The sequence below is a fragment of the Myotis yumanensis genome, unplaced genomic scaffold, assembly GCF_028538775.1.
Source record: "Myotis yumanensis isolate MYYU_CA2020_CCGP unplaced genomic scaffold, mMyoYum1.0.hap1 SCAF_10, whole genome shotgun sequence".
Lineage (NCBI taxonomy): Eukaryota > Metazoa > Chordata > Mammalia > Chiroptera > Vespertilionidae > Myotis > Myotis yumanensis.
This window is the reverse complement of record NW_027223761.1, coordinates 2,739,799-2,766,564: the sequence shown is the minus strand read 5'-3', so window position 1 is coordinate 2,766,564 and position 26,766 is coordinate 2,739,799. Positions and strand designations below refer to the sequence as shown.

General features: G+C 60.2%; 2 protein-coding genes across 6 annotated transcripts in view; one reads left to right on the top strand and one right to left on the bottom strand.

The window, feature by feature from the left end:
- The window catches only part of VPS37C (VPS37C subunit of ESCRT-I), a 16,365-nt gene extending 8,590 nt beyond the window's left edge, over window positions 1-7,775 (bottom strand). Inside the window, exon 1 of one of the 5 annotated variants that reach the window (XM_070427245.1) lies at window positions 7,697-7,775. Coding sequence is in view for 1 of the 5 variants with exons in the window: in XM_070427244.1 (XP_070283345.1) it covers window positions 281-370 (90 nt within the window). In the remaining 4 variants the exon portion in view is untranslated. Of the gene's footprint in view, window positions 1-280; window positions 494-2,559; window positions 2,729-4,600; window positions 4,800-4,960; window positions 5,652-7,696 lie in introns of those variants that run through there. The other 4 variants (XM_070427247.1, XM_070427250.1, XM_070427249.1 and 1 more) reach the window with 4 other exon arrangements.
- LOC139018625 (pepsin F-like) lies at window positions 7,738-26,766 on the top strand. The gene is made up of 10 exons (XM_070427251.1): window positions 7,738-7,853; window positions 10,345-10,464; window positions 18,393-18,543; window positions 19,303-19,420; window positions 19,518-19,636; window positions 20,542-20,741; window positions 23,378-23,494; window positions 24,821-24,965; window positions 25,050-25,148; window positions 26,311-26,766. Exons 3-10 carry the CDS (start codon window positions 18,418-18,420, stop codon window positions 26,458-26,460), a joined length of 1,074 nt encoding a protein of 357 aa, XP_070283352.1. The 5' UTR covers window positions 7,738-7,853; window positions 10,345-10,464; window positions 18,393-18,417; the 3' UTR covers window positions 26,461-26,766.

Below are 26,766 nucleotides of genomic sequence, written 5' to 3'. Positions count from 1 at the left end.
GTCTGGAGGCCTGACAAGCCCAATGACCTCGCCCCTTGGCACCCAGGCCCAAGCAGGACCCCCACCACCTAGCAAGGTGCCCGGGAGGATGCCGGGTCTGGGGGTGCGGTGTCTGAGTCTGCTGCCTGGAAGGAGGGAACAGGAGGGAGAGGGAGGCGAGAAGAAACCACAGGCAGGAAAGTGGCCTGTTCACCCCGCTATTCCCGCGGTGCCCAGAGGGCCCCCAACAGGGAACAGACAGACAGGGAGGGAGGAAGCAGCGCCTCCGGTGGCGACTCACCGAGACAAGGGGTGTGAGGCCAGGCTTCTCCCACTTTCCGTCCTCACTCCTTCCTCGGCGCTTACTGAACAGACATCTAATGCTATTCATCGCGTCACGCCAACACTGAACAAGAACCCAAAGAAAGGAGGAGGGTAAAGGGACAGAGGCTGTAAGTAAATGTTTATTATGCGCCAGACGCGGCCGTAAGATATCAAAGCTGATGCAATTCTCCGGGAACTGTTTGGTTTTAAAAGGCAAAACAGTTCACAGCGACCTGGTGCGAGGGGCCGTGACAGAGGTGGGGACAGTGGCGTGAGGAGGGCGCCCCCAGGCCCCCTGAAGGGGCTGCTTGTGCTGGGAGGCCCAGGGCCCAGGACAGAGGCTGCGGGGCCACGTGGGGCCGCATGGCCGGGAGAGGGAGAAGGCTGGTGGGGAAGCGGGGGGCAGGCACAGCGAGACGACACCTCTTTGGGGGGCGACACCACCAACTCAAAGGAGGTCAGACAGGGAACAGGGTGGAAAGGCAAGGAAAGCGAGCGCTAATCTGTGATCCCTCCCCCATGGCCAGCAAATGTCACTCATCCCGCACACGATCCTAGGAGGGAAAAGGCTTTCTTCTCTTTCTTTTTCTAAATATATTTTGTTATTGATTTAAGAGAGGAAGGGAAAGGGAGAGAGAGGAAAATCAATAAGAAGAGAGAATCATTGATCAGCAGCCTCCTCCCCACCGCACACTGGGGATTGAGCCCCAAACCAGAGCATGTGCCTTGATGGGGAATGAACTGTGGCCTCCTGGTTCAGAGGCTGACGCTCAGCCACTGGCCATGCCAGCCAGGCTCTTTTCCTTTTTTTGTTTGTCTTGTTTTGTCTCCTCTGCAGCTCACCTCCACCAGAGATCCCTTAGCACAAGCCTGTGCGTACAAGGGCGAGGCAGGCGCACCGGGGCCAAGCCTGTGGCGGGGGGTGCGGCCTGTGGCGGGGGGTGCGGCCTGGGGGGGGGGTGTGGGCACCACCTGTGGGTAGAGGGAGGTGGCTTTGCTAGACCTGCCAGGTTCCCAGGGGAAGTCAGGAGCCTGAACTCGAGTGCTACCTCCCCATCGTTAAAGGCCAGCAGCCCGTTCACAGTTGTGAGAAACACTGGAGGGCTGAGGTGTTCACCTGAACTCCACACGCCCTCCAGGGGAGACAGGGCCGGGAGGGCAGATTCCGCAGACGGGGGCGGGCAGGGGGCCGGGTGACACTGCAGGTCCTGGCTGCACCGGTGCTGCCCCCCGGCCCTTGCGCTGGCCCCTGGGTCACAGCTTCTTCCCATTTCCTTGTGTCTGGCCTGACTCAGCCTCACATGCCCGCTACACGGGGACGTGACCGAGCAGAGGGTATTAGGCCAAGGAGGCTGCCTGCACCTGGGGCACTCAGGCCAGAGGCGAAGCATCCTTTCTCGCCCCAGGGGCGGGAGGGCTGCAGAACGTCCAGGTGGAGAGGCGATGCTGGCAGGAGCCCGGACTCGGGGCAGCCTCGCAGACCGGTCCTTACAGGGAAGGAAGAAAAAGCCACGTATCGTGGGTGTTGCTCAATGAGGCGCATTGCCGAGCTGCTCAGCTCAAAAAACAAACAGCTTCGACTGATACCAGATCCTTTAAAGCAGCGGTTCTCCACCTTCCTCACGCCGCGACCCTTTATACAGTTCCTCACGTTGTGGTGCCCCCAACCATAAAATTATTTTCGTTGCTACTTCATAACTGTAATTTTGCTACTGTTATGAATCGTCATGTAAATATCTGATATGCAGGATGTATTTAGGCGACCCCTGTGAAAGGGTCGTTCGATCCCCCAAAGGGTCGCAACCCACAGGTTGAGAACCGCCGCTTTAAAGAATAAACTCGGGGGGAGAGGCAGGAGATTAAAAACAGAAAGCAAAACGCAGCACTTCCCATGCGAGAGCTGCTCAGATCGGAGTAAGGCTTGCAGCCTTCGAGAGCAGTCAGGTCCACTCTCCCCCAGAACGCGAGGAAAGCACAGGATTTGGAAACAGGCGCCCTGGCTTCGCACTCGGGCTCCCAGCTGTGGAGTGGTGTGAGCTAGAGCCAGGCCCCTCGCCTCAGCTTCCTCCTCTAGAAATGGGCGCGCTGCTGGAGCGCCACGCTGGGGCTGTGAGCCTCAGGTGAGCAGGCCTTTGCAGGCTCCTGAGCACTGATCGGATGCTCATCTTTCTGCCTCGTGGGGGTAAGCTGATCATCAGGGGCGACTCCTGACACCCCTGAGCTCAATACTGAGTCAAGCAAAAGGACCGCTCTCACTGAATCATAACGAAGGGTGACTGGGCCGGCGCCTGCTGTCCCCAGCGCTGGTCCCCTCCTCGGCGTTACACTCAACACTCCGTTGCCAGCTACTTCCAAGCCCGAAGTCACAGGGCCAGGGGGGCTCTAAAGGCCTGGGGTCACTTGTAAATTTCCCGCATCCACCTAGGAGAGCAGAGGGCGTCGTTACCATAGCAACCTGCGCAGTTCAATCCCAGAGTGTGGTACAAGTCTGGCCTCAACCCACCCCTCAGGTCAAGAACACGTGTGGTCCCGGAAAAACCGTCCTAGCCCTGCCTCTCCGTGAGGAAGTACCTGGTGACCTGACCTGCTTTCCTTTTCCCAGAAGGACTCCAGCTTCAGACGGCCGACAGCACACGGGAAGTAATGACACCTCAAACCACCACGCCCGTCTCACCTGGCCCCAAGCACCATTGAATTCACTCGCCGCGATTTTGAAAAGTTGGCATGACAGCCCCAGAGGGAGACCCTGCCAGCACCCAGTCCTTGTAGGACCCTCTGGAGTTGGGGGAGGGGGCCCCTCCCGCCCCAATGCTGAGGAGCTAAGAGGCGTCGGGGGTAGAAGAAAGAGGTCAGGGCTTCGGAGCCCAATGGTCCAGCGTTAAATCCCAGGGTGACCTTGTACCAGCTGCTTGACCTTGGGCAGATGACCCTGCTTCTCACTAGGAAAGTGGGCTAACCCCAACATGGCCCTCGGGTCTTGGCAGGATGGAATGGGAATTATACCAGAGAACCTGTGGCGGCCGGACGAAGCACCGAGCAGGCGCCAGGAGCACCATTCACACACTCACGCCTCGCCTCGTTGTGTGAAGGTCGCCTGGCAACACTGCCAGGCCCCCAGGGAGGCAAAGGGTGTGACCTTATGAAGCAGGCTCCACGGAACCGGAGCCAAGGCCCCCGACTACACGCGTGCCCACGCGTGCGTGGGGGGCGCAGCCCTCAGGACAGGCTTCCGAAGGAGACGGGCGTCCACAGAAGGCTCCTGGGTCCCCTGAGTAACTCCACCCGACCCCCTCTTCCCAGAGGCAGGCCCGCAAGTGAGAAGACCCAGGAAGGATGCGCCCAGTGGCCATGCCGGATGGGGGAGGGGCACTCTCATCACCTATTTTTTCTGCCCAAACTAGAAACCCCTCCCAACCGCCCGCCACCTCTGCTTCCAGCAGCGCCCTCACTCCCAACCCTCCAGGCCGCTTGGGAGCACAGGCCTCCCTAACCTCTGACGTCCAATCACCCGGCTTTATCTAGTGCCTCCATCCCTGTCCTTCTGCAAACTCCACACAGGTCTTCCCACCTCCAGGGCTCTTCCTTACAACCATCTGGACTAATTCTTTCTTAACGGCCCCTCCCCTGCCTTCCCGAAAGCTAGTCACCTCGCCCGCCCCCTCCACCGTCTCCCAGCGGGAGCATCGGGACAGGTTGCAGGACGTGCCTCCTCCATCTTTTCCCACGTGGTGAACCCACTCCTGTTGTTTTCACAAACCTTTGCAACTTTTTTTCCAAAGGAGAATATTTTTGTTTTTTTCAAACATTATCCCCAAACCCGCAGCGCAGAGAACAAACCAGAGGCCACTCTCTGGGCAGAGAGGTAGAGGGAGAGCCCTAGTCCCCCGAAGTCTCAAGGGGGCCCCCCAGGCACTTCCCCAGAAAGCGGTTTGAAAACCACTATCCTAACCCTCACCTCTCTGATCCCAGCTCTCCCTGCCTGGCCCCTGCCCAAGCCCTTCCTTTGCGCCCTTTCAGAGGCCATGGCTCACCTGAAGGCCCAGGGCGGAGGGAGGGCTCTGCATAGGAAACGCTACCTGGTAGCCCTGGTACCTACAGAGCATGGGGGGCGGGGGAGGTCAGGATGAAGTCTTGGGAGGAGGAGCAAGGAAAGTGCCGCAGAGGAGCTGACACGTGAAGGACAAGCGGCGCTCTCAGGAGGGAGGAGGTGTGGGACAGAGGGTTCCAGGCTGCGGGAAGGCGGTGCAGAGGAGGGCGGCGGATGGGGTGCCAAGGGCGGTGGTGGAACCATGCTTACCACCTTCTGCGGTTCCCCGCTCCCAGCCTCGGGGTCCCACCACCGAAACAGAAAGAGGGCAGTGCCAGAGCCACTGTGCACAGAGTACCGTCCGGGGCACTCTCCCCTCAGCGCGTGTGGCCCTCACTGGGTCTTCGCCGGGGAGTCCCTTGGTTCTCCTCCCTTGACAGACAGGAGCACGGCTCCGAGGGAGGTTGGAGCCTGGACTTCACCCAGGGCAGTCCACCCAGGGCGCTCGGGCTCCGGGGCCCGCCCTGCACACGGCACCTGCCGCCTCTTAGTCATACAGGGGCGCGTCTCTCCTCTCCTGCCCATCCTAAGCCCCCCCCCGGGGGGGGGCACTCCATCACCCCAACAAACCTGTTTGGTATTTGCTCACGTTCTCACATCAACGCGTGGGAGGGGAAGTTGTGAGAGAAATGCCCTGGCGGAGCGCCTGCTCGGCAGACATGCCGTCACGCGTCACCCATTGCGGGGTCAGAGGTCTCTCTGACGAGGCAACGATCCAGGAACAAACCAGAACCTTCTGAGAACTCCAGGCCCTAAGCAGAAGCTAAGAGAATTCCCAAACAACAGAGATCTGATCAGATTAAAACCAAGTCTTCAATGGTCCGATTGTGAGATTCTGGAAAAACCCTACGGGTCCCGGCCAACAGTGTCCGAAGATGATTCAGGCGGCTAGTCACCCCAGCGCCCTCTGAAAGGCAGACTTAGGTCTGATGAGCCAATCTCACAGCAACGAGAAAAGGAAGAACAGGATATCCTGGGGGAAAATCGCACGTCGAGCTCAGCAAACCCACAAACTCCTGGAGGCAGTGCTCCCCGCAGCTGCCTTGTAAGAATCACTCCGTGCACATGTTAAAGACACAGGTCCTTGCCCGAACCGGTTTGGCTCAGTGGATAGAGCGATGGCCTGCGGACTCAAGGGTCCCAGGTTTGATTCCGGGCAAGGGCATGTACCTTGGTTGCAGGCACATCCCCAGTAGGGGGTGTGCAGGAGGCAGCTGATCGATGTTTCTCTCTCATCGATGTTTCTAACTCTCTATCCCTCTCCCTTCCTCTCTGTAAAAAATCAATAAAATATATATTTTTTTAAAAAGACACAGGTCCCTGAGGCCGGCCGGACAGCCTACGGGAGACTCTCCAGAGGGTGGCTGGGCTCTTAGTAAGCATCACAGGGGATCCTTAAGGTCCATCAAGTGCACATTCTCTTTGAAATGAGACCAGCAGGTCAAAAACCCCAATGGGGCCGCTGCCTGGCTCTGTGGGGCCCGGGCCAACTACCTCCCACCTCTGACTTTCTTCACCTGTGAAATGGGGTCAGCACGCACCCGGAAGTGTTCTGCGTTCACTAGGGTCGCACAGCCCCTCAAGCAGCACCAAGGGCGCAGCCACGTAGGAAATCAGTTGCCGCCATCTGAACCCCCACCGGCAGCTGCCCCGGTGAAGACCCTGGGATGGAAATGCCCCACCGAATGGCAATCACCGAGGCCCCAAACCAGACTCCCGAGACCGCATGAGGAGAAGAGCTTTCCTGGGCCCTAGGACCGCCAAGAACAAAGGCTCTCACTTCAGGGTCCGGATTCAGCCTCAAGGTCCTCGCTCCCATCCAGAACCAGAGCCCAGGCCTAGACGGGGCTGCAGCTTTGGGCAACGGCCAAAAACAGGCTTTCCGTCCCAAATCCCTCTCTGGCCGTCTCCTCCAGCTCCAGGCTGACAGCCTCAGACCTGCGAGTCGGGAGCAGCATCGTGGGTGACCAGTGGGATACGGGATCCGGGGTAAGAGGCTGGGAGTCCCGGACCTGCTGGGTGCAAAGGGCATTGGTGTCTGTGTGTGTCCGTCTGTCTGTCTAACTCCATATGCGCCCGCTTCTCCTGGGTACAGGGCCGTGCGGGGAGTGGGAGAGGCCTGAGTCAGCACCGGGATGGCTGGGATGCTGCCGAAGCGAAGGGAAGCGCCTCTGAAGTCCCCAGAGCGAAGGTGGGCACCACTCAGGTGAGGGAGCCCAGACGCCGCCAGGCTGAGAGCACTGACTTGTCTTGGGGGCCGAGACCTGAGGTGCAGGGTGACCTCTGCCAGGAACTCACAGCAGAGACCAGCCACGTCTTTCCCACCCCGAGCGGGGAATGAGCACCGAACTGGCAGGGGTCGGCAGGAGGACCGGGCACCGGCTGCAGATACACAGAGAGCCCGACGCACAGTGTTCCCGCTGGACGATGGTGCGGAAGCGACAGGCATGATCAGTCACAGGAGACGGGCTGCAGTTCATTATAGAAGAGGCAATGTCAGACGGTTGTGCCCAACTACAGGCTATGCCCGTGCTCTGAGCTCATTTACTCATCAGGGGGGCGAGGCTGCGCTGTACGCTCAGTAGGTCAGGTGTAGTAAATGCATTTTGTATCATTTTCCGTTTACGATGGATTTATCAGGATGCAAGCCTGTTGTAGGTCAGGGAGCATCTATCTATCTATCTATCGCTATCGTGTAACTATGGATCTGTAGATACACACACACACACACACACACACACACACACCCTTTCTTGCCCAGCAGGTCGGGGATAAGGACTGGTCAGTGATTCGGCTGGTCCTAGTCTGGGTCCAGGAAAAAACAAACAGATAAGAACAGAGTCAAGGCATAAAGCCCACCAGTCACTGCCCTGGAGAAAGGGCACGTGTCAGGGAGGCAAAGAGCAGGGGCCCTGCGACCCCACTCTGCCACCGCCCCCCGCGGTCCCCCCGCAGGTCAGGCTCCGCCTGGGGCCCGTTTCCTCTTCGGTGCAATGGGCGCGCCGCCCCTAACGTCTCCAGGACCGAGACCAGCAAAACGCGCAAACGTGGGGCTGGGGGTAGGGGGCGGCGGGGGGCGGGGCTGGAGGCCGGAGCTGCGGGGTAGCCGGCCGAGCCCGCGCGCTCCCCTCGCTCCCCCCGCCCGCCCACGGCGAGGGGCCGGGAAGCCGACCTCGGCGGCGGTCACGCGCCCCTCGCGCCCAATCACCGGCCTCCACCGCGCGAGGCGGGAAGGACGGGGCGCGCCGGCGGCCGCCGCAGCACCACCCCCAGCCCCGTCTTCGCCCCTCCCCAGGCCCCGCTCACCTGCCGGGGCCGCAGCCGCGCCGCCACAGCCGCGGGTGAAACCACAGCCCACGCCCACACTTCCGGGTCCGGGAGGCCCGCCCCCTCTTGCCGGATGTGACACCTGCTAACTTCCGGGTCTGGGAGCGGGATCCACGCCGCTCGTCCCGCTATCACGGTGGGTTCCCCGCGCGCCTCTGAGTCACGGCACCGGTTCCCCCCCGGCCCCCCCCGCACAGGTACACTCGCGGCCACGCGGGGCCGCACCCACGACTCCTGGCCCCGCCCCCGCGGGCTCCTGGCCCCGCCCCCAGGAGGACACCGCCCAGGAGGCGGAAACCAGGCCGCCTGGAGCGAGTGCGCCTGCGCAGGCCCGGCGGGCCAGGGGCTGGTGTCTCACTGCGCTCAGCTGGGGGCGGCTCCCCCAAAGCAGCCCTGGAGGAGCCGAGAGAAAACGAACGGACCCCCAGGATGTAGGGGACGCCCTGGGTGGGATGAGCTCAGACTGCGGACACCTCCCCCCGCCATCCCCCGCCGTTTGGCCTCTAGATCAGCGGTTCTCAACCTGTCGCGACCCCTTTGGGGGTCGAACAGCCCTTTCACAGGGGTCGCCTAAGACCATCGGGAAAAAAATATATAATTACATATTGTTTTTGTGATTAATCACTATGCTTTAATGATGTTCAATTTGTAACAATGAAATTGGGGGTCACCACAACATGAGGAACTGTATTAAAGGGTCGCAACATTAGGAAGGTTGAGAACCACTGCTCTAGACTATGGTGACCGCAGAACTAAGTGCCCCCCACCCCCTGGCGAACATCAGTGCCTGTCCGTCCAGGGGCTCTGCAGGGATGGGGAGCAGGATGCTTTCTTGCTGCTCTGCCACCTCCACACGGGGCCTCCATCTTGGGCTAAGATGGCTGCTCTGGCTCCGGTCATCATGCCTGCATCCCAGCTGCCAGCAACTAGAGAAGGGAAAGCTTGAAGGCAGCAAGAGACGTTGTCAACCATCCTCCCACTCGCATCCCATTGGCTCGATGATCCTTCCACTCGCATCCTATTGGCTCAGTCATCCTTCCACTCACATCCCATTGGCTTGATGATCCTCCCACTTGCATCCCATTGGCTTAAAAGAAGCCGCAGGGCACTTGTAGCTGGAAGAGTGCCTGGGACTGGAAGAGTGCCTGGGACGTGCATTGTGTGGCTGGGTGGGTCTAACAGCGGTTCTCAACCTGTGGGTCCCGACCCCTTTGGCGGTTGAATGACCCTTTCACAGGGTTCACCTAAGACCATCCTGCATATCAGATATTTACATTAGGATTCATAACAGCAGCAACATTACAGTTATGAAGTAGCAACAAAAATAATTTTATGGTTGGGTCACAGCATGAGGAACTGTATTTAAGGGGCCAGAAGGTTGAGAACCACTGGGACTCTGACGGGTTTGATGACCACAGGAAGAAGACCATGAGCAGACGCTGTTGTGCCCCCTGTCTCAGTGAAGACACTGAGTTCCATGCATCAGGAAGAGGCACACCCCCAATGCCAGTGTTTCACCACAGCCAAGGGTTCTCTCCGTTCACACCCCACACAGGCTGGCAGGGAGCCCTGCTCCCCAGGCCCCGGGGGAGACACTGGTGCAGGAGAGGGATGTGTGGCAAATGGACTCTGGTTCTTCAAGGCTTCCACCCACCTGCCCGGCCAGCGGCTCAGTTGGTCGAGCGTCACCCTGTCCACCGAAAGGTTGTGTTCAATCCGAGTCAGGGCACACGCCTAGGTTTCAGGTTCAGCACCGGTGCTCACGGGAGGCAGCGGATTGATGCTTTTCTCTCACATGGATGTTTCTCTCCTCCCGCCCCCCATCCCTCCCTTCCACTCTCCCTAAAAAAATCAAGGGGAAAAAAATCCTTGGGTGAAGATTAAAAAAAAACACCCCCACCTGGAAGAGACACGCATCACCTCTGCACAGGCCACGTGCCAAAGCAAACTCCACAGTCACAGTCGTGGCACACCTGGTGGGGGAGTGGCTGGGGGAGGGGACGCGTTGACAACGCCACCATTTATTCTCACGCCTACCATTTATTCTGCACTGGTCCTTCCCACCCTGCCCCTCAGCCTCTCTCCGCCCATAGATACCGACTTGGATAAGATTATATGAAAAGACATACACTAGGGCCTAGTGACTAGGCTGTTAATAAGGCAGGGAACCAAGCCAAAAAAAAAAAAAAAATCAAAAACTATACTTTAAGAAAGCACGTTTATAACCACAATTTTGTATTTATACAAGAGTACATGTATGTGTGGGTTATGCATACATTTAATTAAATGATAAAAGAAAGAAATTCACAAAATGTAAATTTATTTTCCAAACCCCACAAAATAATAATAATAACGCTGTGCCATAGTCACTACATAGTATATGAGGTTTGTGTTTGGGTGCAGGCTACAGAAAGCCTAAAGAACTGTAACTCAAACAAGATAAAGCGTGACTTTTCTCCCACTTAAGACAAATCTGGAGGTAGGCCATCAGGGCGTGGACGAGAGAGAAATGAAACTGTGCTTTATCAAAACCTCCATTAGTTATCCAGGCTTTGGCTGCAGCCGCGGAGCCGGTCACCTAATACCTGTCACCTAATCCCTAACCTGTGTTACCCTTGTCTTAACAGCAACACTTGGTGGGTGGAGAGCTATCTGCTTCCACTGGCTTATGACTGAGCGAGAGCCCGCCTTCCGGAGCACGTGTCCACAGGGCTTTCGGGAGTGAAGCCGGGACAAGCCACGGGCAGGTACACTCCGGGGGCCCCTGGGAGGGAGCCTGAACAGGTCAGGTGCCTGAAGTGGGGCGTCTCAGGTCAGGCTTCCTGGAAGCTGCCCCAAGAGATGCGTTTTCACCTGCCAGTGATTTCTGGCAAAGTTGCTCCCAGAAACAGCAGGGAGGGAGCAGGGGAAGCAGGCGGGAAGGGTGGGGGTCCGGCAGGCAGGGCGTGGCTCATGCAAGCCCTGTGGAGGGCAGCCGCCTGCTCCCACAAAGAATTCTGGGGCGCTAGAACTCAAAAGTGCCGAACCCCAGGCCAGGGCGCTGGGCTCTCACGCTCCCCGCCATTGGCTGGAGTCCTCGTGCCTACGGCGGTTGCATTAGTTCCTCCAAAGGTCCTCCAGGCGCCACAAGAAGTGAGAGCACAGGGAAGCCGGGGAGAAGGCGGCCACATAACACGCGGTGGTCCGCACCCCCTGCTGTCTCCAGCATCTGTCAGGACTCCCACCCCCCCAGGCTGCGGGGAAAGCTTCTTCCAGTCTGGGGAGGCACAGATGCCCTAAAGGTAGGGAAGTAGGAGTGCATTCTGCCCCAGCAGCACCCACAGCACTTAAATCCCCGCCTGCCTCCCCGCTGCCCCCTCCCCACACAGGCGCAGGCAAGTTTTTTAAGAGCAAGACGAGGGGAGCCTGTGACTGCTGATGGGGTGCTCAGCCGGGACGGGCCCAGGAACTGTGAGCCGTCCTCATGCTCCCAGCCTCCGTGACCACAGGGTCCCAGGAAGTCACACCCATCTCCTCCCCGCTGGGGCCCCTGGGTGGCAAGAGGAGAGGACAGCACCCCCAGGCAGCCACGGCTTCTCCTGCTCAGGCCTGGAGGCCCTCCCCCTCCACCTCCCCACCCCCATCGAGCAGCCTGCTCACCCCACAGCCAGACAGCCGCGTGGCCAAGCTCACACAGTGCCCTGAGCCCCCAGCCCAGCTCTGTCTAGGGCAGCGGTTCTCAACCTGTGGGTCACGACCCCTTTGGCGGTCGAAAGACCCTTTCACAGGGGTCGCCTAAGACCATCCTGCATATCAGATATTTACATGACGATTCATAACAGTAGCAACATTACAGTTATGAAGTAGCAACAAAAATAATTTTATGGTTGGGTCACAACATGAGGAACTGTATTTAAAGGGCCAGAAGGTTGAGAACCACTGGTCTAGGGCGACCTTCCCCAAGTCCTTTCTCTCTGGGCCTCGATTCCCCGTCTGTAAGGCCAGAGACTCAGCCAGATGGTCCCTCGACATAGGACACTGCACTAAAAGGCAGCTCCCTCGTAACCCTCACATCCCAGACAAGCTCCCCACTCACGGCAGGTATAACAGGTATGAATTCCAGTCCAAATACATGATTGCTTTTTTAAATAATTTTATTGCTTTCAGAGAGGAAGGGAGAGGGAGAGGGAGGCGGAAACATCCATGATGAGAGAAATCATGGATCGGCTGCCTCCTGCTCGCCCCACACGGGGGATGGAGCCCACAACCCGGACATGCACCCTGACCGGGAATCAAACCATGACCTCCTGGTTCACAGGTTGATGCTCAACCACCGAGCCACGCTGGCCGGGCCATGACTGATTTTATGCAAGACGTATATAGCACTTCCCACGCGTCTACGCACCCTCCACACACTAACTCACCGGGCTCTGTTACTCTCCATCTGAGGACGGGAATCTGAGGCCGAGAGAGAAAGCCACCTGCCCAAGGTCACACAGCGAGTAGGTGGCCAGGCTAGGATTTGAGGCCAGCACTGGGTTCCTAAGTGCTGTGCTGTGCTCCCTCAATGTCACGGTCCTGCATCGCTTTAACTCAAGTTCAGTCTCCCCTGAGCCTCCTCCTGTAGGCCAGAGAGCGCGTGTGTCCCACCTGGAGACTTCAGGCTATTTAGTTCCAGACAAAAAAATGTGGGGCATGGGGTCCAGACACCACGGGGTCACCTTCATAGCCACAGCCCCCTGACCACAGGGGACATGCCAGTGCCCTCTGTCTCCCAGCAGGTGGCAAAGGTGCCCCTCCCGAGGCCAGGCCAGAGCCAGGGCCAGTCCTAGGGGGTCCCACCTGCTCCTCTCACGGCCACATGCTCGGTAGTCAGGTCTCGGCACCCACTCACCTACAGTCGGAAAATCTGCCCCTCCAGGCGGCTGCAGGCTGGGGGCATAGCTCAGCCATGGGCACCGACTAGATTAGGGCACCTTCCCCCTTCCCCTGGCACCTGTGTTCTGGGCACAGTCTGCATGCTGTTCACCCCTGCCAGGCTCCCCCATATAAAGCAAGCACTTGGGGGACTTGGCTTAGAGCATCTTCAAGACATGTTCACAAGCCCTGGCTGGTTTGGCTCAGGGTATAGAGCGTCAGCCTTCGGATTGAAGGGTCCCGGGTTTGATTCCGGTCAAGGGCACATGCCTGGGTTGCCGGCTCGATCCCCAGTAGGGGCCGTGCAGGAGATAGCCGATAAATGATTCCCTCTCATCATTGATGTTTCTATCTCTCTCTCTCTCTCCCTATCCCTTCCTCTCTGAAATCAACTGAAACAACAACAAAAAAAGTGTTCACTAAAAGAATGGACAGTTTTCATGGACGAGACTCCCTTATCGGTTACCCCCGGCAACTCCCATCCCCAACTCCCGCTCTCTCCTGGCATCAATTCCTGGCCCTCCACCCGCAAGCAGCAGAGTGGTCCACAGCATGCACTCTGCAGTCAGGCAGACCTGGGTTCGCATCTCAGGCACTCACTAGCCATGTGTCCTCAAGGGAATTTAACTCCCCAGCCTCGGTGTGCTCATCTGTAAACTGGGGACATTCTCAACCCCATAGGGCTCCCATGCAAAGCACATGGGAACATGCATTCGGTGTCTATGGGGCTCCTCAAATGAGCCAGGGCCTGTGCCCGCGAGACCTGCGTGGCCAGCGCAGGCCTCACCGAGGAGGGGGCAGTGCAGAAGGACAGCTGAATATGAAGAAGGAACCAGCCATGCAGAGCGCTGGGAGAAGAACATTCCAGACGGAGACTAGCAATTGCAAAGGCCCCCGGTAACCAAGCCCAGCAAATTGCTACTTCTCCAGTCTCCCTTCCACATTGGACACACCAGGGCATCTAGGCCACAGGCACATCACGATGACCTCATCCTACATTTGGCAGTGAGTCACTGCCCTTCCCAGAATAGCATCCCCCACGCCCACCCCCCCACCCCCGTGCCCCGTGCCGCAGCCTGAGGCAGGAGAGCAGGGCTATCAATAGAATAAGTTTCTTGGCGCCCTGTGCTGATAAGCTGGTGGCCGTGCTGATAAGCTGGTGTCCATGAGGATAAGCTGGTGTCCGTGCTGATAAGCTGGTGTCCTTGCGGATAAGCTGGTGTCTGCAGCCCCACCACGCCCTGGAGGCACAGTGGACAGCTCACTACTGACTGGCCCTCTTGCTCGCTGTTCTGGGTGAAAGCTCAGCACCCACAGGAGCAGGAGGAAAGTGAATGGTCTGTGCACTCTCCCCGGTGTGGTCCTGGGGCCCTAGGAGTGGCCGTTCCCTGCCAGAACCTGGTTCCTCTCTTCCTTCTCAACAGCTGGCCGCGAGCATCAGCAGGAGCACCTGACCCTGAGGCCGGGCCTCAACCTGCCATTAGCTGGGACCCCGGTGATGCCCAGCCTTGCCCCCTGGTGCCCCAGCCCCTCCCCCTCTGAAATCATATATTTACTTACTTATCTATTTATTTCAAAGAGGGAGAGAGAGATAGAAACATCCATGATAAGAAGGAATCATTGATTGGCTGCCTCCTGCATGCGCCCTGACCCGGGATTGAACCGTGACCTCCTGGTTCACAGGTCGATGCTCAATCACTGAGCGCCTCGGGCCGGGCCCCTTTTCTCCACAGGGACCGTAGCGAAGTCCCCGTACGGCATGAGCGGCTTCGCCCCCGGCCGGGGCCTTAAAGCTCCAAGGTCCTTCTTGAACCTCCAAGAGGCAACAAGTTCCTCCTGACTCGGCCCGGTGCTCCGGAATCACAGGGAGACGTGGGCCTCAGAGCCAAAGCCTGGGCGGAAACTGCTCGTTGCTGTAAATGTGGGCCGGTCCTGTCCTGGGTCGGGGGTGTCGGGGGCACTGCCCAGCTGGAATGGAGCCAGCGCGGCCTGCCGGCCCGCCTCCCGCCTCTCGGTGCACCTGCCCCTGTGCCTGGCACCCGGCTCTGCTGCCCCCAAGATCACAGGTCCCAGAGGCGGCGGGCGGGACTCAGGAGGGAGGGGAGGGCTTCAGCTCTGGCCCCTGCAGCCTGGGAGAGCTGCCCGGAGGTGGCAGCCTTCTCCGGCCTCTCCCTGCACAGAGCTCTCCCAGCCCAGAACCACAGCATCTCCCTGCACAGAGCTCTCCCAGCCCGGGAACCACAGTCTCTCCCTCAACAGAGCACTTCTGCCCGGGGGGCCAGGATAGGGTGGCAGACCAGGTGCCGTGTGACTGCCCCATGGGCGGGAGAGGCCCTGGGCCTGCCCGGTAGACGCTGCCACGTGACTCCGTGGGCTCCACAGGGTCATCATACGGGGAGGCTACCAACTGGCAGGGGCGGGCTCTTCAATGGAAACCCAAGCTGGGCCCGGCCCTGGTGGCCCAGTGGTGGGGGGTCGGCCTACGGACCAGGAGGTCTCAGTGTGATTCCTGGTCAGGGCACATGCCCAGGTTGCGCGCAGGAAGCAGCCAATTGATGACTCTCTCATCACTGATGTTTCTGTCTCTCTCTCCCTCTCCCTTCCTCTCTGAAACCAATAAAAATATTTATTAAAAACAAAAACAAAACCACAAAACCAGAGCTGGGCTGAGGGGTCGCCTCTCCTAACGGCCTGGATGCCAATCCCAGGGCTCGGGGTCCCGGGCCAGCAGGATGGCGAGAGCAACCAGACGCTGTCCTAAATGCTTCCAGCGACCTGCTGACCACCTCCCTGTCCAGCAAGGGGGGTGGAGGGGTGCCCCGGCACAGGGTGCCAGAGGCGCAGTGGCACGGGGCACTGAGCTCCATCCCTGCCCAGGCCTTCTCCCCCCCCCCCCAGGGCCCAGGCGGTGGCCCTTCTCTGTTACTCGGCTGTGAGCCCCCTCCCTTCCCTTCCAAGACCGCGGCTCACTGCTGGGCGGTGCCACCCAGGCCCGTGCCTTCCCCTGCAGCAAAGAGGAGGCAGGTTTTCCCTCAGTTTCCTCATTCCTCCCGTCTCCAGACCCTGACGTGGCTCCCCAACATCCGAGGCAGCCCTGGGGGTGGTGGGTCCAGTTCACAGGAGGAGCCAGGAAATGGGCGGGTGTGCCTGGCCCTGGAGGCTGCCTCGTCCACTCCGCTTGGGCCCCTCAGGGCATCGATAACAACAGAAACTAACTCCAAAATGACAGTGTTTAAACCTCTTATCATTTCAAACATAAGAGCTTTCAAAACAAAGACCATCACAACTGCTTTGTTCCGTCATTTAGCGTAGAGAGAGACAACTTTCTTTCTTTCCCCCAGGCTGCCCTGGGCCAGAGGCCTGGTGCCCTGCTGGCCTGGGCCGAGCTGGGCGTCAGTTGCACCCAGCCATCTCTCACTGTCTCACATCGCAGGGGCAGGGGCAGGCACCCTCGTGACCTCACCTCAAACCAATCACTTCCCATGGGGGTCAAATCCACCAACTTGACTTTGTTTTTCAAATATATCTTTATTGATTTCACACAGGAAGGGAGAGGGAAAGAGAGATAGAAACATCAATGATGAGAGAGAATCATTGATTGGCTGCCTCCTGCACGCTCCCTACTGGGGATCAAGCCCACAACCTAGGCATGTGCCCTTGACCAGAATTGAACCCGGGACCCTTCAGTCTGCAGGCTGATGCTCTACCCACTGAGCCAAACCAGCTAGGGCCCAAACTGACTTTTAATGTGCCACGGGGAGGGTAGGACAGAGCCCCCACCCACCTGCCACCTCAGCCCGGGGCGAGGCCAGCCTCCGTGCTGGGGACAGACCTGGGCGGCTCTCACACGGGACCCGGGGCCGGGGAGGAACCAGACACCCCCTTCTCCTGGCCTGGCCAGAAGGTAGCAGGTGCTGGGCAGCCTGTTCCTCAGGCTGAGCAGGAGCTCTGGCCCGGCTGCGCCTTCCCGGACGGTGAGACTCTTTAAAAGCGGTTACTCCTTCCTGGTCTGGTTTGGCAGACAAGTTCGCTCCAAGGCCGGGGCCTGCCTGGGGCTCACTCGGGGGATCGAGAGGGGCAGCTATTCCGTCCGTCGGGGTGTCGGATGCTGGGGGTGTTCTCTCACCCGCGGAGGGAAGGTTGACATGGTTGGGGGTTTCCGCCTCTTAGCCACTTGGCCATGAGTGGAACACCCTCGTCCCCCCCACCCCCTCCACCCCCCGCACTCCCACCTCTGGGCCAGAAAGAAAAGCTGCACAGCCTGCCAGCTGCATCCAGCCCTCAGCTGTTGGATTTTGAAAAAAAAATTTTTTTTTAATTAGTTGCTAACATTTAAAAATCAAGGGAGTCCACATCAGTATGTAGACTTCAGACTCCCCTTGAAAGCTTGGCCGACCGGCCCGCATCCTACACTATCCGAGCTGAGCAGGGGCTGCCCTATGGGATGGGGCATGAGCTGCCCAAGCCCACGCAGCCCGCCCAGCCCTTCCGTTCCGTTCCCTTTTCTCTGGGCCTTGAGCTCAGGAGCCCTGGCCTGGCCTGCAAGCTGCCTGGAGGCAGGGACCACCTGTACCTCCTGACTTGGCAGCACCCAGCCCCGCCCCGCCTGCTGGGTCCTCGGTGCTGCTGGTGGATGAGTCCCTCCTGCCCGCGGGCACCACTTCCTCCAGCATCAGAGTCGCAGAGGGCAATGCTGCTTGGGCCCAGGTGTCTGAAGGAGACTGGATCTCAAGCGCCCCCCCCCCCACCGCCCCCCGCATTCGTACGTCTGCACCATCACCTAAAGCCACTCCTACGCCAGGGGCTCCCCGCTGTCTTCCCTCTGCCTGGTGACCCCCACTCCTCTCAGCATGCTCCTCCCCGATGCGCAGCTCACGGGGTGGCTACGAGGAGGACATGAGACCAAGGATGCCAAGCGTGATCGCCAGCACTTACTTTATGACACGATTAGCGAGCTTTCCCTCCGAGCCAGCACCCATCTCCCCACCTCGCCGAGGTCATGTGGTTTGGGCTTGTCCCCCAGCCATGCCCCAAGGAGGAGATGACGATAGAGATCTCTCTATTCCGAATTTTTCTAAGTCCTCCCCCCTCTCCCCCCAATCGGGAACGCTGATGGGAATAAAGATCTTATCGGGAGGTTAGTTTTTTATCAGGGCCATCAGCAGCCCTCCCAGGGGATCAGGCACAGGTCGGAGGGTACATATGGGCAGCGCTGGCCCATCCCCGCACAGTCCACACCCGAGCCTTCGGAGGACGTGACCCGGGGAGAACGCACGATGAGGTGGATTGGGTTCCTCAGCCTGGTGGCCCTGTCCGAGTGCCTGGTGATGTGAGTAGGGGGCCCCCTGTCCCCGGCCTCTCTCTCACTGTCCCCTGATCCTTCCACCGCCCAGGGGTAGAGAAGGGAGTACAATCATTCCCCATCATAAAGTCCGCATCTCCAATTAGTTTTTATTTTTATTTTTATACATCCTCACCTGAGGATATTTTTCCATCGATTTTTTTTAGGGAGAGTGGAAGGGAGAGGGAAAGACAGAGAGAAACATCGATGTGAGAAAAACACATCAATGGGTTGCCTCCTGCACGAGCCCCCACCAGGAACTGGGCCGGGTAGGAGCCTGCAGCCGAGGTCTGTGCCCTTGACCGGAATCGCACTCGGGACCCTTTGGTCGGCAGGCGGATGCTCTATCCACTGAACCACACCGGCCAGGCGTGGCGGGCCCCATGGAACTGCGGGTGGGGAGCTGCTGTCTTACTTCTTGTCTTTTCCCGCTGAAAGCGTCCCTCTGACGAAGATCAAGTCCATGCGGGAGAGCCTGCGGGAGAGGGACCTGCTGAGAGACTACCTCCAGCGGCACCCCTACAGCCAGGCCTACAAGCTCCTGCGCCAGCCGCGCGTCACCGTCCAGTCGATGAGGAACTACCTGGACGTGAGTGTGGCGGACGCAGTGCACAGCCCTCCCTAGTGCTGGCCGGGCTCTGGGGTCCACCCAGGGGTGGCAGCCAGGATGTGGGGGCGGTGCTGCTGCAGGCAGCAAAGGGGAGAAGGCACTCGCACCCTCAGGGCTCGGTCTGTGGTGACTGGGTCCAGCAATGACCAGGCGGCAGGCAGACTCCATCTCGTGCCCAGGATCCGGCGCTGGGCACCTGCGAACCTGGTGCTGGTTGGACACATTCTGCTCCTTCTGAACAAAACCGCTGCCTTAACGGGGACTCCAGATGGATGCCCCAGGCAGAGGGCGCTCAGCCTCCGCAGCCCCGAGAATGACCCCAGCAGAGTCCCTGAGCCCCTCCAGCGTGGGAGGCTGTTCACACCAACAGTGTGGTTCCGGTTGTGGATCACAGAGGGTCTGGCCTGTTCTGCAAGAAGATAAACGCCAATTAAAGGGCCGCCTGTGTGATAGTGACACAACTGGCGCTGAGTTGGGAGTCAGGGGCCTGGGTGACCTAGGAGGGCTTCCTGGAGGAGGGAGCACTCCAGCAGGGCCATGAAGGCTGTGGATTTACAGAGCTGTAGGGGAAAGTGGGAAACTTTTCCAATGAAGGCACCGCCTGAGCCGCAGCCATGGAGGTGGGGTGATGGGAACTCGATTCCAGGAGACCCGGGACACTCTGGTCAAGGCCGGCACCTGGGGACCAGGTGTGACCTGGGCACACGGCCTTGCCTAACCCCCCTCCCCCACCGGCAGATGTACTACGTTGGCACCATCAGCATTGGAACGCCCCCTCAGGAGTTCAAGGTCATCTTTGACACAGGCTCGGTGGACTTCTGGGTGCCCTCCATCTACTGCTTCAGTCCCGCCTGTGGTGAGTGCCCGCGCCCTGTTGGGGCTCCCGCCCCCGAACCCCCTTCCCCCGACCCCTGGGCTCTGGCAGCTGACTGACCCCTGCTCTCCGTCTGCAGTGACACACAAAACCTTCGACCCTCTGCGGTCGTCCACCTTCCGGTACACGAACAGGATCATCGGGCGGCTATACGTGTCCGGCAGCATGACCGGGCTGCTGGGCTACGACGATGTGCAGGTGAGTGGGGGCGGGGCCTGGCGGCCTCTGCCCACTGCTTACGGGGCCCGATGCAGGGTCAGCCGGACCCACCCATCTCCCCAAGTCCTCCAGCGGCTGGCCGTCTGCCTCTGGGAGACAGTGCCCGGCTGACAGCTCCCCGAGTGGCCAACGCAGCAAGCGGGTCATGGCACGGAAGGCGGGCATTTGCAGCTCTTGCCCTGTGGTGAGCTGAAGCCTGATTTTGCTGGGAGCAGGGAGAGGGGAGGGCAAACTCATTTTTATTTATTTTTTAAAAACATATTTTTTAATTAATTTCAGAGAGGAAGGGAGAGGGAGAGAGCGATAGAAACATCAATGAGGAGAGAGCATGATGGATCCACTGCCTCCTGCACACCCCCCATGGATCGATCCCACAACCCGGGCATGTGCCCTTGACCGGAATTGAACCCAGGACCTTTCAGTCCACAGGCTGGCGCTCTAGCCACTGAGCAAAACGGCCAGGGCTCCATGCAGTCTTTTCACAAGAACTCGGCGGCCCTGTGTACACCTGGGGTGCAGAATCCACAGGGAATCGCAGGGAATTCACTGGGTTTCTGCCACCAGATCCCGGAAACACCAAACACTAGACGACCCCGCTCTTTGCTCACGGGGCCTGCAGGGGAACCGCCTGGCCCACTGTGCCCCAGGGCCCCAGCCGTACCGAGGGATGAGGCTGTTTCACCACCCGGGGCGGTGCTAGCGGGAGGGCGGGTGTCGGGGAGACTCCTCAGCAAAGCACAGTGGGTGCTGCTTGGGCACCTCCAGGCGCAGCCACACCTCAGCTGGTCCCTGGGGTGCTGGTGGCATCGCCCCGCCCACTTCTCCCTGGCCCAGCCCCAGCTCCGCTTCCCAAACGTTCCCATGAGGCCACCTTCTTCCCCCAGGTTGGAGGCCTTGTCTGCAAATCCCAAGCATTCGGCCTGAGCACGACAGAGTCCGGCATTGCCTTGGAGTTCGCAGCCTTCGATGGCATCCTGGGCCTGGCCTACCCCACCTACGCCTTCAAAAACACCACCCCGGTCTTCGACAGCCTGTGGAAGCAAGGCCTCCTGCCTGACAACCTCTTCGCCTTCTACCTGAGCAGGTCAGCCTCCTCCCCCCTGAGCAGGTCAGCCTCCTCCCACCTGAGCAGGTCAGCCTCCTCCCCCCTGAGCAGGTCAGCCTCCTCCCCCGTGAGCAGGTCAGCCTCCTCCCCCCTGAGCAGGTCAGCCTCCCTCCATCTGAGCAGGTCAGCCTCCTCCCCCCTGAGCAGGTCAGCCTCCTCCCCCCTGAGCAGGTCAGCCTCCTCCCCCGTGAGCAGGTCAGCCTCCTCCCCCCTGAGCAGGTCAGCCTCCCTCCATCTGAGCAGGTCAGCCTCCTCCCCCCTGAGCAGGTCAGCCTCCTCCCCCCTGAGCAGGTCAGCCTCCCTCCATCTGAGCAGGTCAGCCTCCTCCCCCCTGAGCAGGTCAGCCTCCTCCCCCCTGAGCAGGTCAGCCTCCCTCCATCTGAGCAGGTCAGCCTCCTCCCCCCTGAGCAGGTCAGCCTCCTCCCCCCTGAGCAGGTCCACCTCCCTCCACCTGAGCAGGTCAGCCTCCTCCCCCCTGAGCAGGTCAGCCTCCTCCCCCCTGAGCAGGTCAGCCTCCCTCCATCTGAGCAGGTCAGCCTCCTCCCCCCTGAGCAGGTCAGCCTCCTCCCCCATGAGCAGGTCAGCCTCCTCCCCCATGAGCAGGTCAGCCTCCCTCCACCTGAGCGGGTCAGCCTCCTCCCCCCTGAGCAGGTCAGCCTCCTCCCCCCTGAGCAGGTCAGCCTCCTCCCACCTGAGCAGGTCAGCCTCCTCCCACCTGAGCTGGTCAGCCTGGCTGGGCAGGCCCTTTGCCCAGAAGCCTTCAGTCGCCTGAGAAATGGTAGATGACCCGGCCTCCCCTCTTTCCTGAGGGGCAGCCTAGTTGAGGGGTCAGCAACTAGTGGCCCTCGGCCACATGTGGCCCACCACCTGCTTTTAGAAATAAAGTTTTATTGGAACACAGCCCTGCTCCTTCAGTCACATCCTGTCTGCGGCTGCTTCTGTGCTACAATGGCAGCATCGAGCACTTGCCATACAGATCGCGTAGCCGGCGAAGCCCAACCTGTTGACACTCTAGCATTTTTATTTTATGTTGTTAATCCTCACCCGGGGACTTTTTTCCCATTGATTTTTAGCGAGAGTGGAAGGGAGGAGGAGAGACACAGAGAGAGAAACATCAATGCAAGAGAGACACATCAATTGATTGCCTCTTATGTGCGCCCCGTCCAGGGCCAGGTGTCGAATCCGGGACCCTTCAGTCTGCAGGCCAATGCGCTATTCACTGAGCCAAACCAGCTAGGGCATAATCTAGCATTTTCTAAAGTTTGCCGACCCCTGGATTTCTAGTCCCTCCTTTGATGGATGGGGAAACTGAGGCTCATAGAGGAGCTTTGCACAAAATGGCCCAGCCAAACACTGGCAGTGGCAGGACTCGAGCTCGGCCACGGGGCTGTCCCCTCTGCCAGGTGGTCAGGCCATCAGCAGGTCTCCAGTCACTGGGCCAGCAGTGGAAACGCCCAACTCCCCGGCTGGCTGAGGGTCTGGAGGGGCTGGAGGGAGCAGCACAGGCCGGAGGGGGACCCAGCGGGCAGACCGTGTGTAGGATGCAGAATGTGGGTGAGGCTGTGGCCCTGTGGGGGCCTGAGCTCCAGGCTGTGCAGCATGAGCTGAGCCTCTGGGGTGCTTGTACCAAATCAAGTAGGTGAGCCGTTTCACAAATATTCATTGAGCACCTACTATGTGCTGGGTACTGCTCTGTGCACGTGATGGAGACAGGTGAGAGGGAGAAACGGCAAACAAGAACTAAGTAAATAAATGAAAGGAAAAGATAACACATGCCAGGCAGTGACTGGTCCCGGGAAAGCGGGAAAACATGGTGATAGGACGACAGAGATGAGAGCGCGGGTTCAGATGGGCAGTGCAAGGACCTCTCTGACCTGAGGCCGGGCGAGGGGGGAGAGGAAGAGGCCCAGGCTCCACAGAGGACCGGCAGGGGGCAGTGTGGCTGGTGCGCTGGGAGGGAGGGAGGGAGGCAGGCAGAGGGAGGCCTGGAGTCTGAGGGGCAGGCAGGGGCAAGGCTGCCCCAGGGGTTTGGTTTTCGGTGGGAGTGGAGGCCTCTGCAGGGACCTAGGCAGGGAGAAGACATGATCCCATCTCTGTTTCTGAAAGCTGCCCCCAGGCACTGGCTGGAGAATGATGGACCAGAGAGGAGGCACGGAGGCCAGGGGCGAGGCTGCTCAGCCTCTTTGGAGAGAGAGCAGGAGCTCAGACCTGGGAGGGAGGGAGGGGGCAGGTGTGTCACAGGCCTGTGACCAGCCTGGGGGAGACTGACCCCTCCGCACAGCAGCCTCCGGCTGTGCCTCGAGCGCTTGGCTGCTGGAGGGGACCTGGCCGGCCTCAGAGAGTCGGGTGGCCCAAGCCCAGCCAGAATGTCAAGTTCACAGCTTGGCTGTGCTCCTCAGTAGCCAGGGGACTGACCTTGGGCCGTGCTCGGCACCCGTGCCCCAGTTCCCTTCTGAACAGTGGGGGTCACAGCAGTGCCTGCTCCGCGGGGCCCTGTGCTGTGTGGCTAAGTGGCAGCTGGCCAGTGCCACCCTCGGTCACTGAGCTGGAGAAACGCCACCCACCGTCCTCCCCTCACAAGAGCCTCCCCCCCCCCCCCCCCCCCCCCCCCCCAGCAATAAGAGGAACGGCAGCGTGGTGATGTTCGGCGGCGTGGATCACTCCTACTACAGGGGCGAGCTGCAGTGGGTGCCGGTGAGCGAGCAGGGCTTCTGGCAGGTCACTGTGGACAGGTAAGAACCCCCCCACCCCCGGATGCTGAGGGCCACGCCAGTGACAGCCGCACCTGCAGGCGCAGTGCACACGCACACACTCGGACAGACACAGGCACGCACCCCAACACGGGTTCATAACCGCCCTGACCAGGGTCCTGACCAGAGAACCAGGATTGGGCCTGAGACGGACACCAGGAGCGGGGACAGGCCCGGGCCGAGCCGTCAGGGCGGCGGCCGGGGCAGCGGGGGAGGCCTGCACCCCCCAGGCCGGGGCAGCCGCAGCGAGAAGGGGTCAAGGAGAATTCCCCCGTCTGATCAGGGACATCCAGGTCGCCCGGCCGAGGGGTTCCCAGCACACAGGGCGCCAGCGTGAAAAACAGGGGAGCCCCGGACACATGGGAGGGCGCCCCGCCTAGGGAGACGCTCCCTGGCCCTGGAGACACATGGGCGCCATCCTAGGGCCTGAAAGCAAATCACACAAAGGGACCCCCACCCACCGGGCCTGGGTGCCCAGGGCCAGGGGATGGGACCGAGAGCATCGGGAAGCGGGGACCCGGGAGGCTGAGACCAGGGGCGATCACTGAGGGGGCCCCGTGATACTGTCACACAGAGGCCTAAACTGTGCTCAGAGCCCACGTCCGCGCCCTGGGCCGGCTCAGGCGTCCCCCGGCCAGGGGCCTGGGGGAGGGGGGGCGTGAGGCAGCGGGGGAACAACACACTCCCTGCCTCCTCTCCGAGCCTCTGATTCCCGGGAACCTCCGTCTTTACCGTGTGGCTTTCATCACTGGCCGGACAGCAGGTCCATGTCTCCAGTTGACCCTCATTCCTTCACGTGCCCTTGTCATTCCCTCGGCAAACACAATGGAGCATGCGCTGTGCGCTGGGCACGGGCACTGGAAGGGGCACTGAGGGCACAGCTTGCTCTCCGGACTAGCAGGGCAGACACGCGTGAGGGATGGCGTCGCAGCCATGGGGAGTGCCCACCCCCGTGCACGCTGGACACCAGGAGGGTTTGCCGTCCAGTCTGGGGAGGAGAGGGGCCTGATCTCCTCTGGGGGACACTTCCCTGAAAAAGTAGTGACTGACCCGGACCCTGGAGGGCAGGAGGAATCAGCCAGACAAAGGGGACGGGGTGGGTCCAGGAAAGGTGACAGTGCGTGCCAAGGCCCTGAGACACCGAGAGCACAATGCATTCAAGACCTGAGAGGAAGTCCGTCCAGGAAGGTCGGTGTGGCCCAATACAGGGAGACAGGACGGCAGGAGCTGCAGGCTGTGCTGCAGGCAGCTGGGAGGGCCGCTGGGGAAGAGGCCACGAGTGACCCTGGTGCCTGCTTTGTCCCTCAGCATCTCCATGAACGGGACGGTCGTGGCCTGTCCCGGCGGCTGCCAGGCCATCGTGGATACCGGGGCCTCGCTGTTGATTGGCCCACACGACCCCGTCCTCAACATTCTGAAAAGCATCAACGCCCAGAACACCAGCACCGGGGAGGTGAGGGGTCACGCCCCGGGGTCACTCTGGGCTCCCCACACACAGAAGGACCCGCGGGCCAACCCCCCCCCCTCTCTCACACAGTACATCGTCAGCTGCGATGACGTCCAGAGCCTGCCTGACATCGTCTTCACCATGAACAATGTCACATACCCAGTGCCAGCCAGCGCCTACATCCGGAGGGTGAGGGGCCGCCCTGGGGGCTGGCTCTCAGATCTGGGGCTGGAGGGACCTGTGGGCCGTGGCTCAGAGAGGCCCCCTGGCGGCCAGGCCGTGCCATTGCAGATGCTGCCCAGCAGCCCTGGCTGGAGGGCGCCTCCCACAGCACAAGCCTCTTTTTTTAAAAAATATATTTTATTGATTTCTTACAGAGAGGAAGGGAAGGGATAGAGAGTTGGAAACATCGATGAGAGAGAAACATCGATCAGCTGCCTCCTGCACACCCCCTACCAGGGGTGTGCCCGAAACCAAGGTCCATGCCCTTGACCAGAATCGAACCTGGGATCCCTCAGTCCGCAGGCCAACGCTCTATCCACTGAGCCAAACCGGTCAGGGCAGCACAAGCCTCTTGGTAGCAGAGTATCTGGGGCATCCATCAGCCTCGGAAAAATGCGGAGCGGCCGCCCAAGCCAGCTCCGTGCTGGTGCCGGGTCCAGGAGAGGGCGCTAATGGCCTCGCCCTCAGGCAGCATCAGTTCAGTGGGGGCACTCAGACCTCTGGGCTGGAACTTAGGCGGGAACCCCAGAGACAGGCAAAGAGGAGGGACCGTAGGGCTGGCTGGGGACAGCCCCAGTGGCCCCCGTAATCATGGGCTGTATTGCCTTCCCATCTCGAAGTGACCTGATTTGGGTGATAAATCATAAGATCACCCTAGTCCTGGGGTGCAAACGCCCCCTGCTAGGCCCCAATTCCCTCGCTGTGAAATGGGGTCCCCAGCTCCCCCTTTGCAGGGCGGATAGACGCTGACATGAATAAAGGTGCCCAGTGACCGGGCTCAAGAAGCGCCGGTCCCCATGGCGTGCCGAGAGGGCGTGGGGCAGCCACGGAGAGAGCAACTGGCAGCCTCTCAGCCCTGAACCAGGGAGGCCCCGGGAGCTGAGCTCCTCATAGGCCCCTGTGCTGAGGCTAACGACACAGGAGCTCAGGCAGGCCCCCCCCCCCCCCCCCAGCCCGCAGTGCCAAGGAGGAGGCATGGGCCCGGAAGGGCTGCCCAGGCGCTGGGCTGGGTCTCGAGGACGAGGGGGATGGCGGGGAGAAGGGGGGGATTCTTTCAGAGCCAACAACAGAGCATCGGGGTGGCGGGCGGCGAGGGCGCGGCTGAGGGCTGCACCTCCTTCCCCTCCAGGGTAAGACCGACATCTGCTACAGCAACTTGGACATTGACACCTCAGGCAGCTTCAGCCACTGGATCCTGGGGGATGTGTTCCTGCGACTCTATTTCACCGTCTTCGATCGCGCCAACAACAGGATCGGCCTGGCCCCTGTAGCGGTGTAGACGTGGGCGCCGCTCCAGGAGGCCGCCGGGCCCGCCCCAGGAATCGCACACACTCCCTGCGTCCCCGCCCAGGGGACCCGGCTACAGCTGTGTCTGGGCTTTGCGGAGCCCTATTCTCAATGGATTGAGCCTCGTCCCGCGCACTCAGAGGTCACTGGTTTGATTCCTGGTCAGGGCACAGGCCCCGGAGGTTGCAGGCTTGATCCCCAGGAGAAGGCATGCCATAGGCAGTCCATCGATGATTCTCTCTCATTGATGTTTCTCTCTCTCCCTCTAAAAATCATAAAAACATTGATTTTTTTTTAA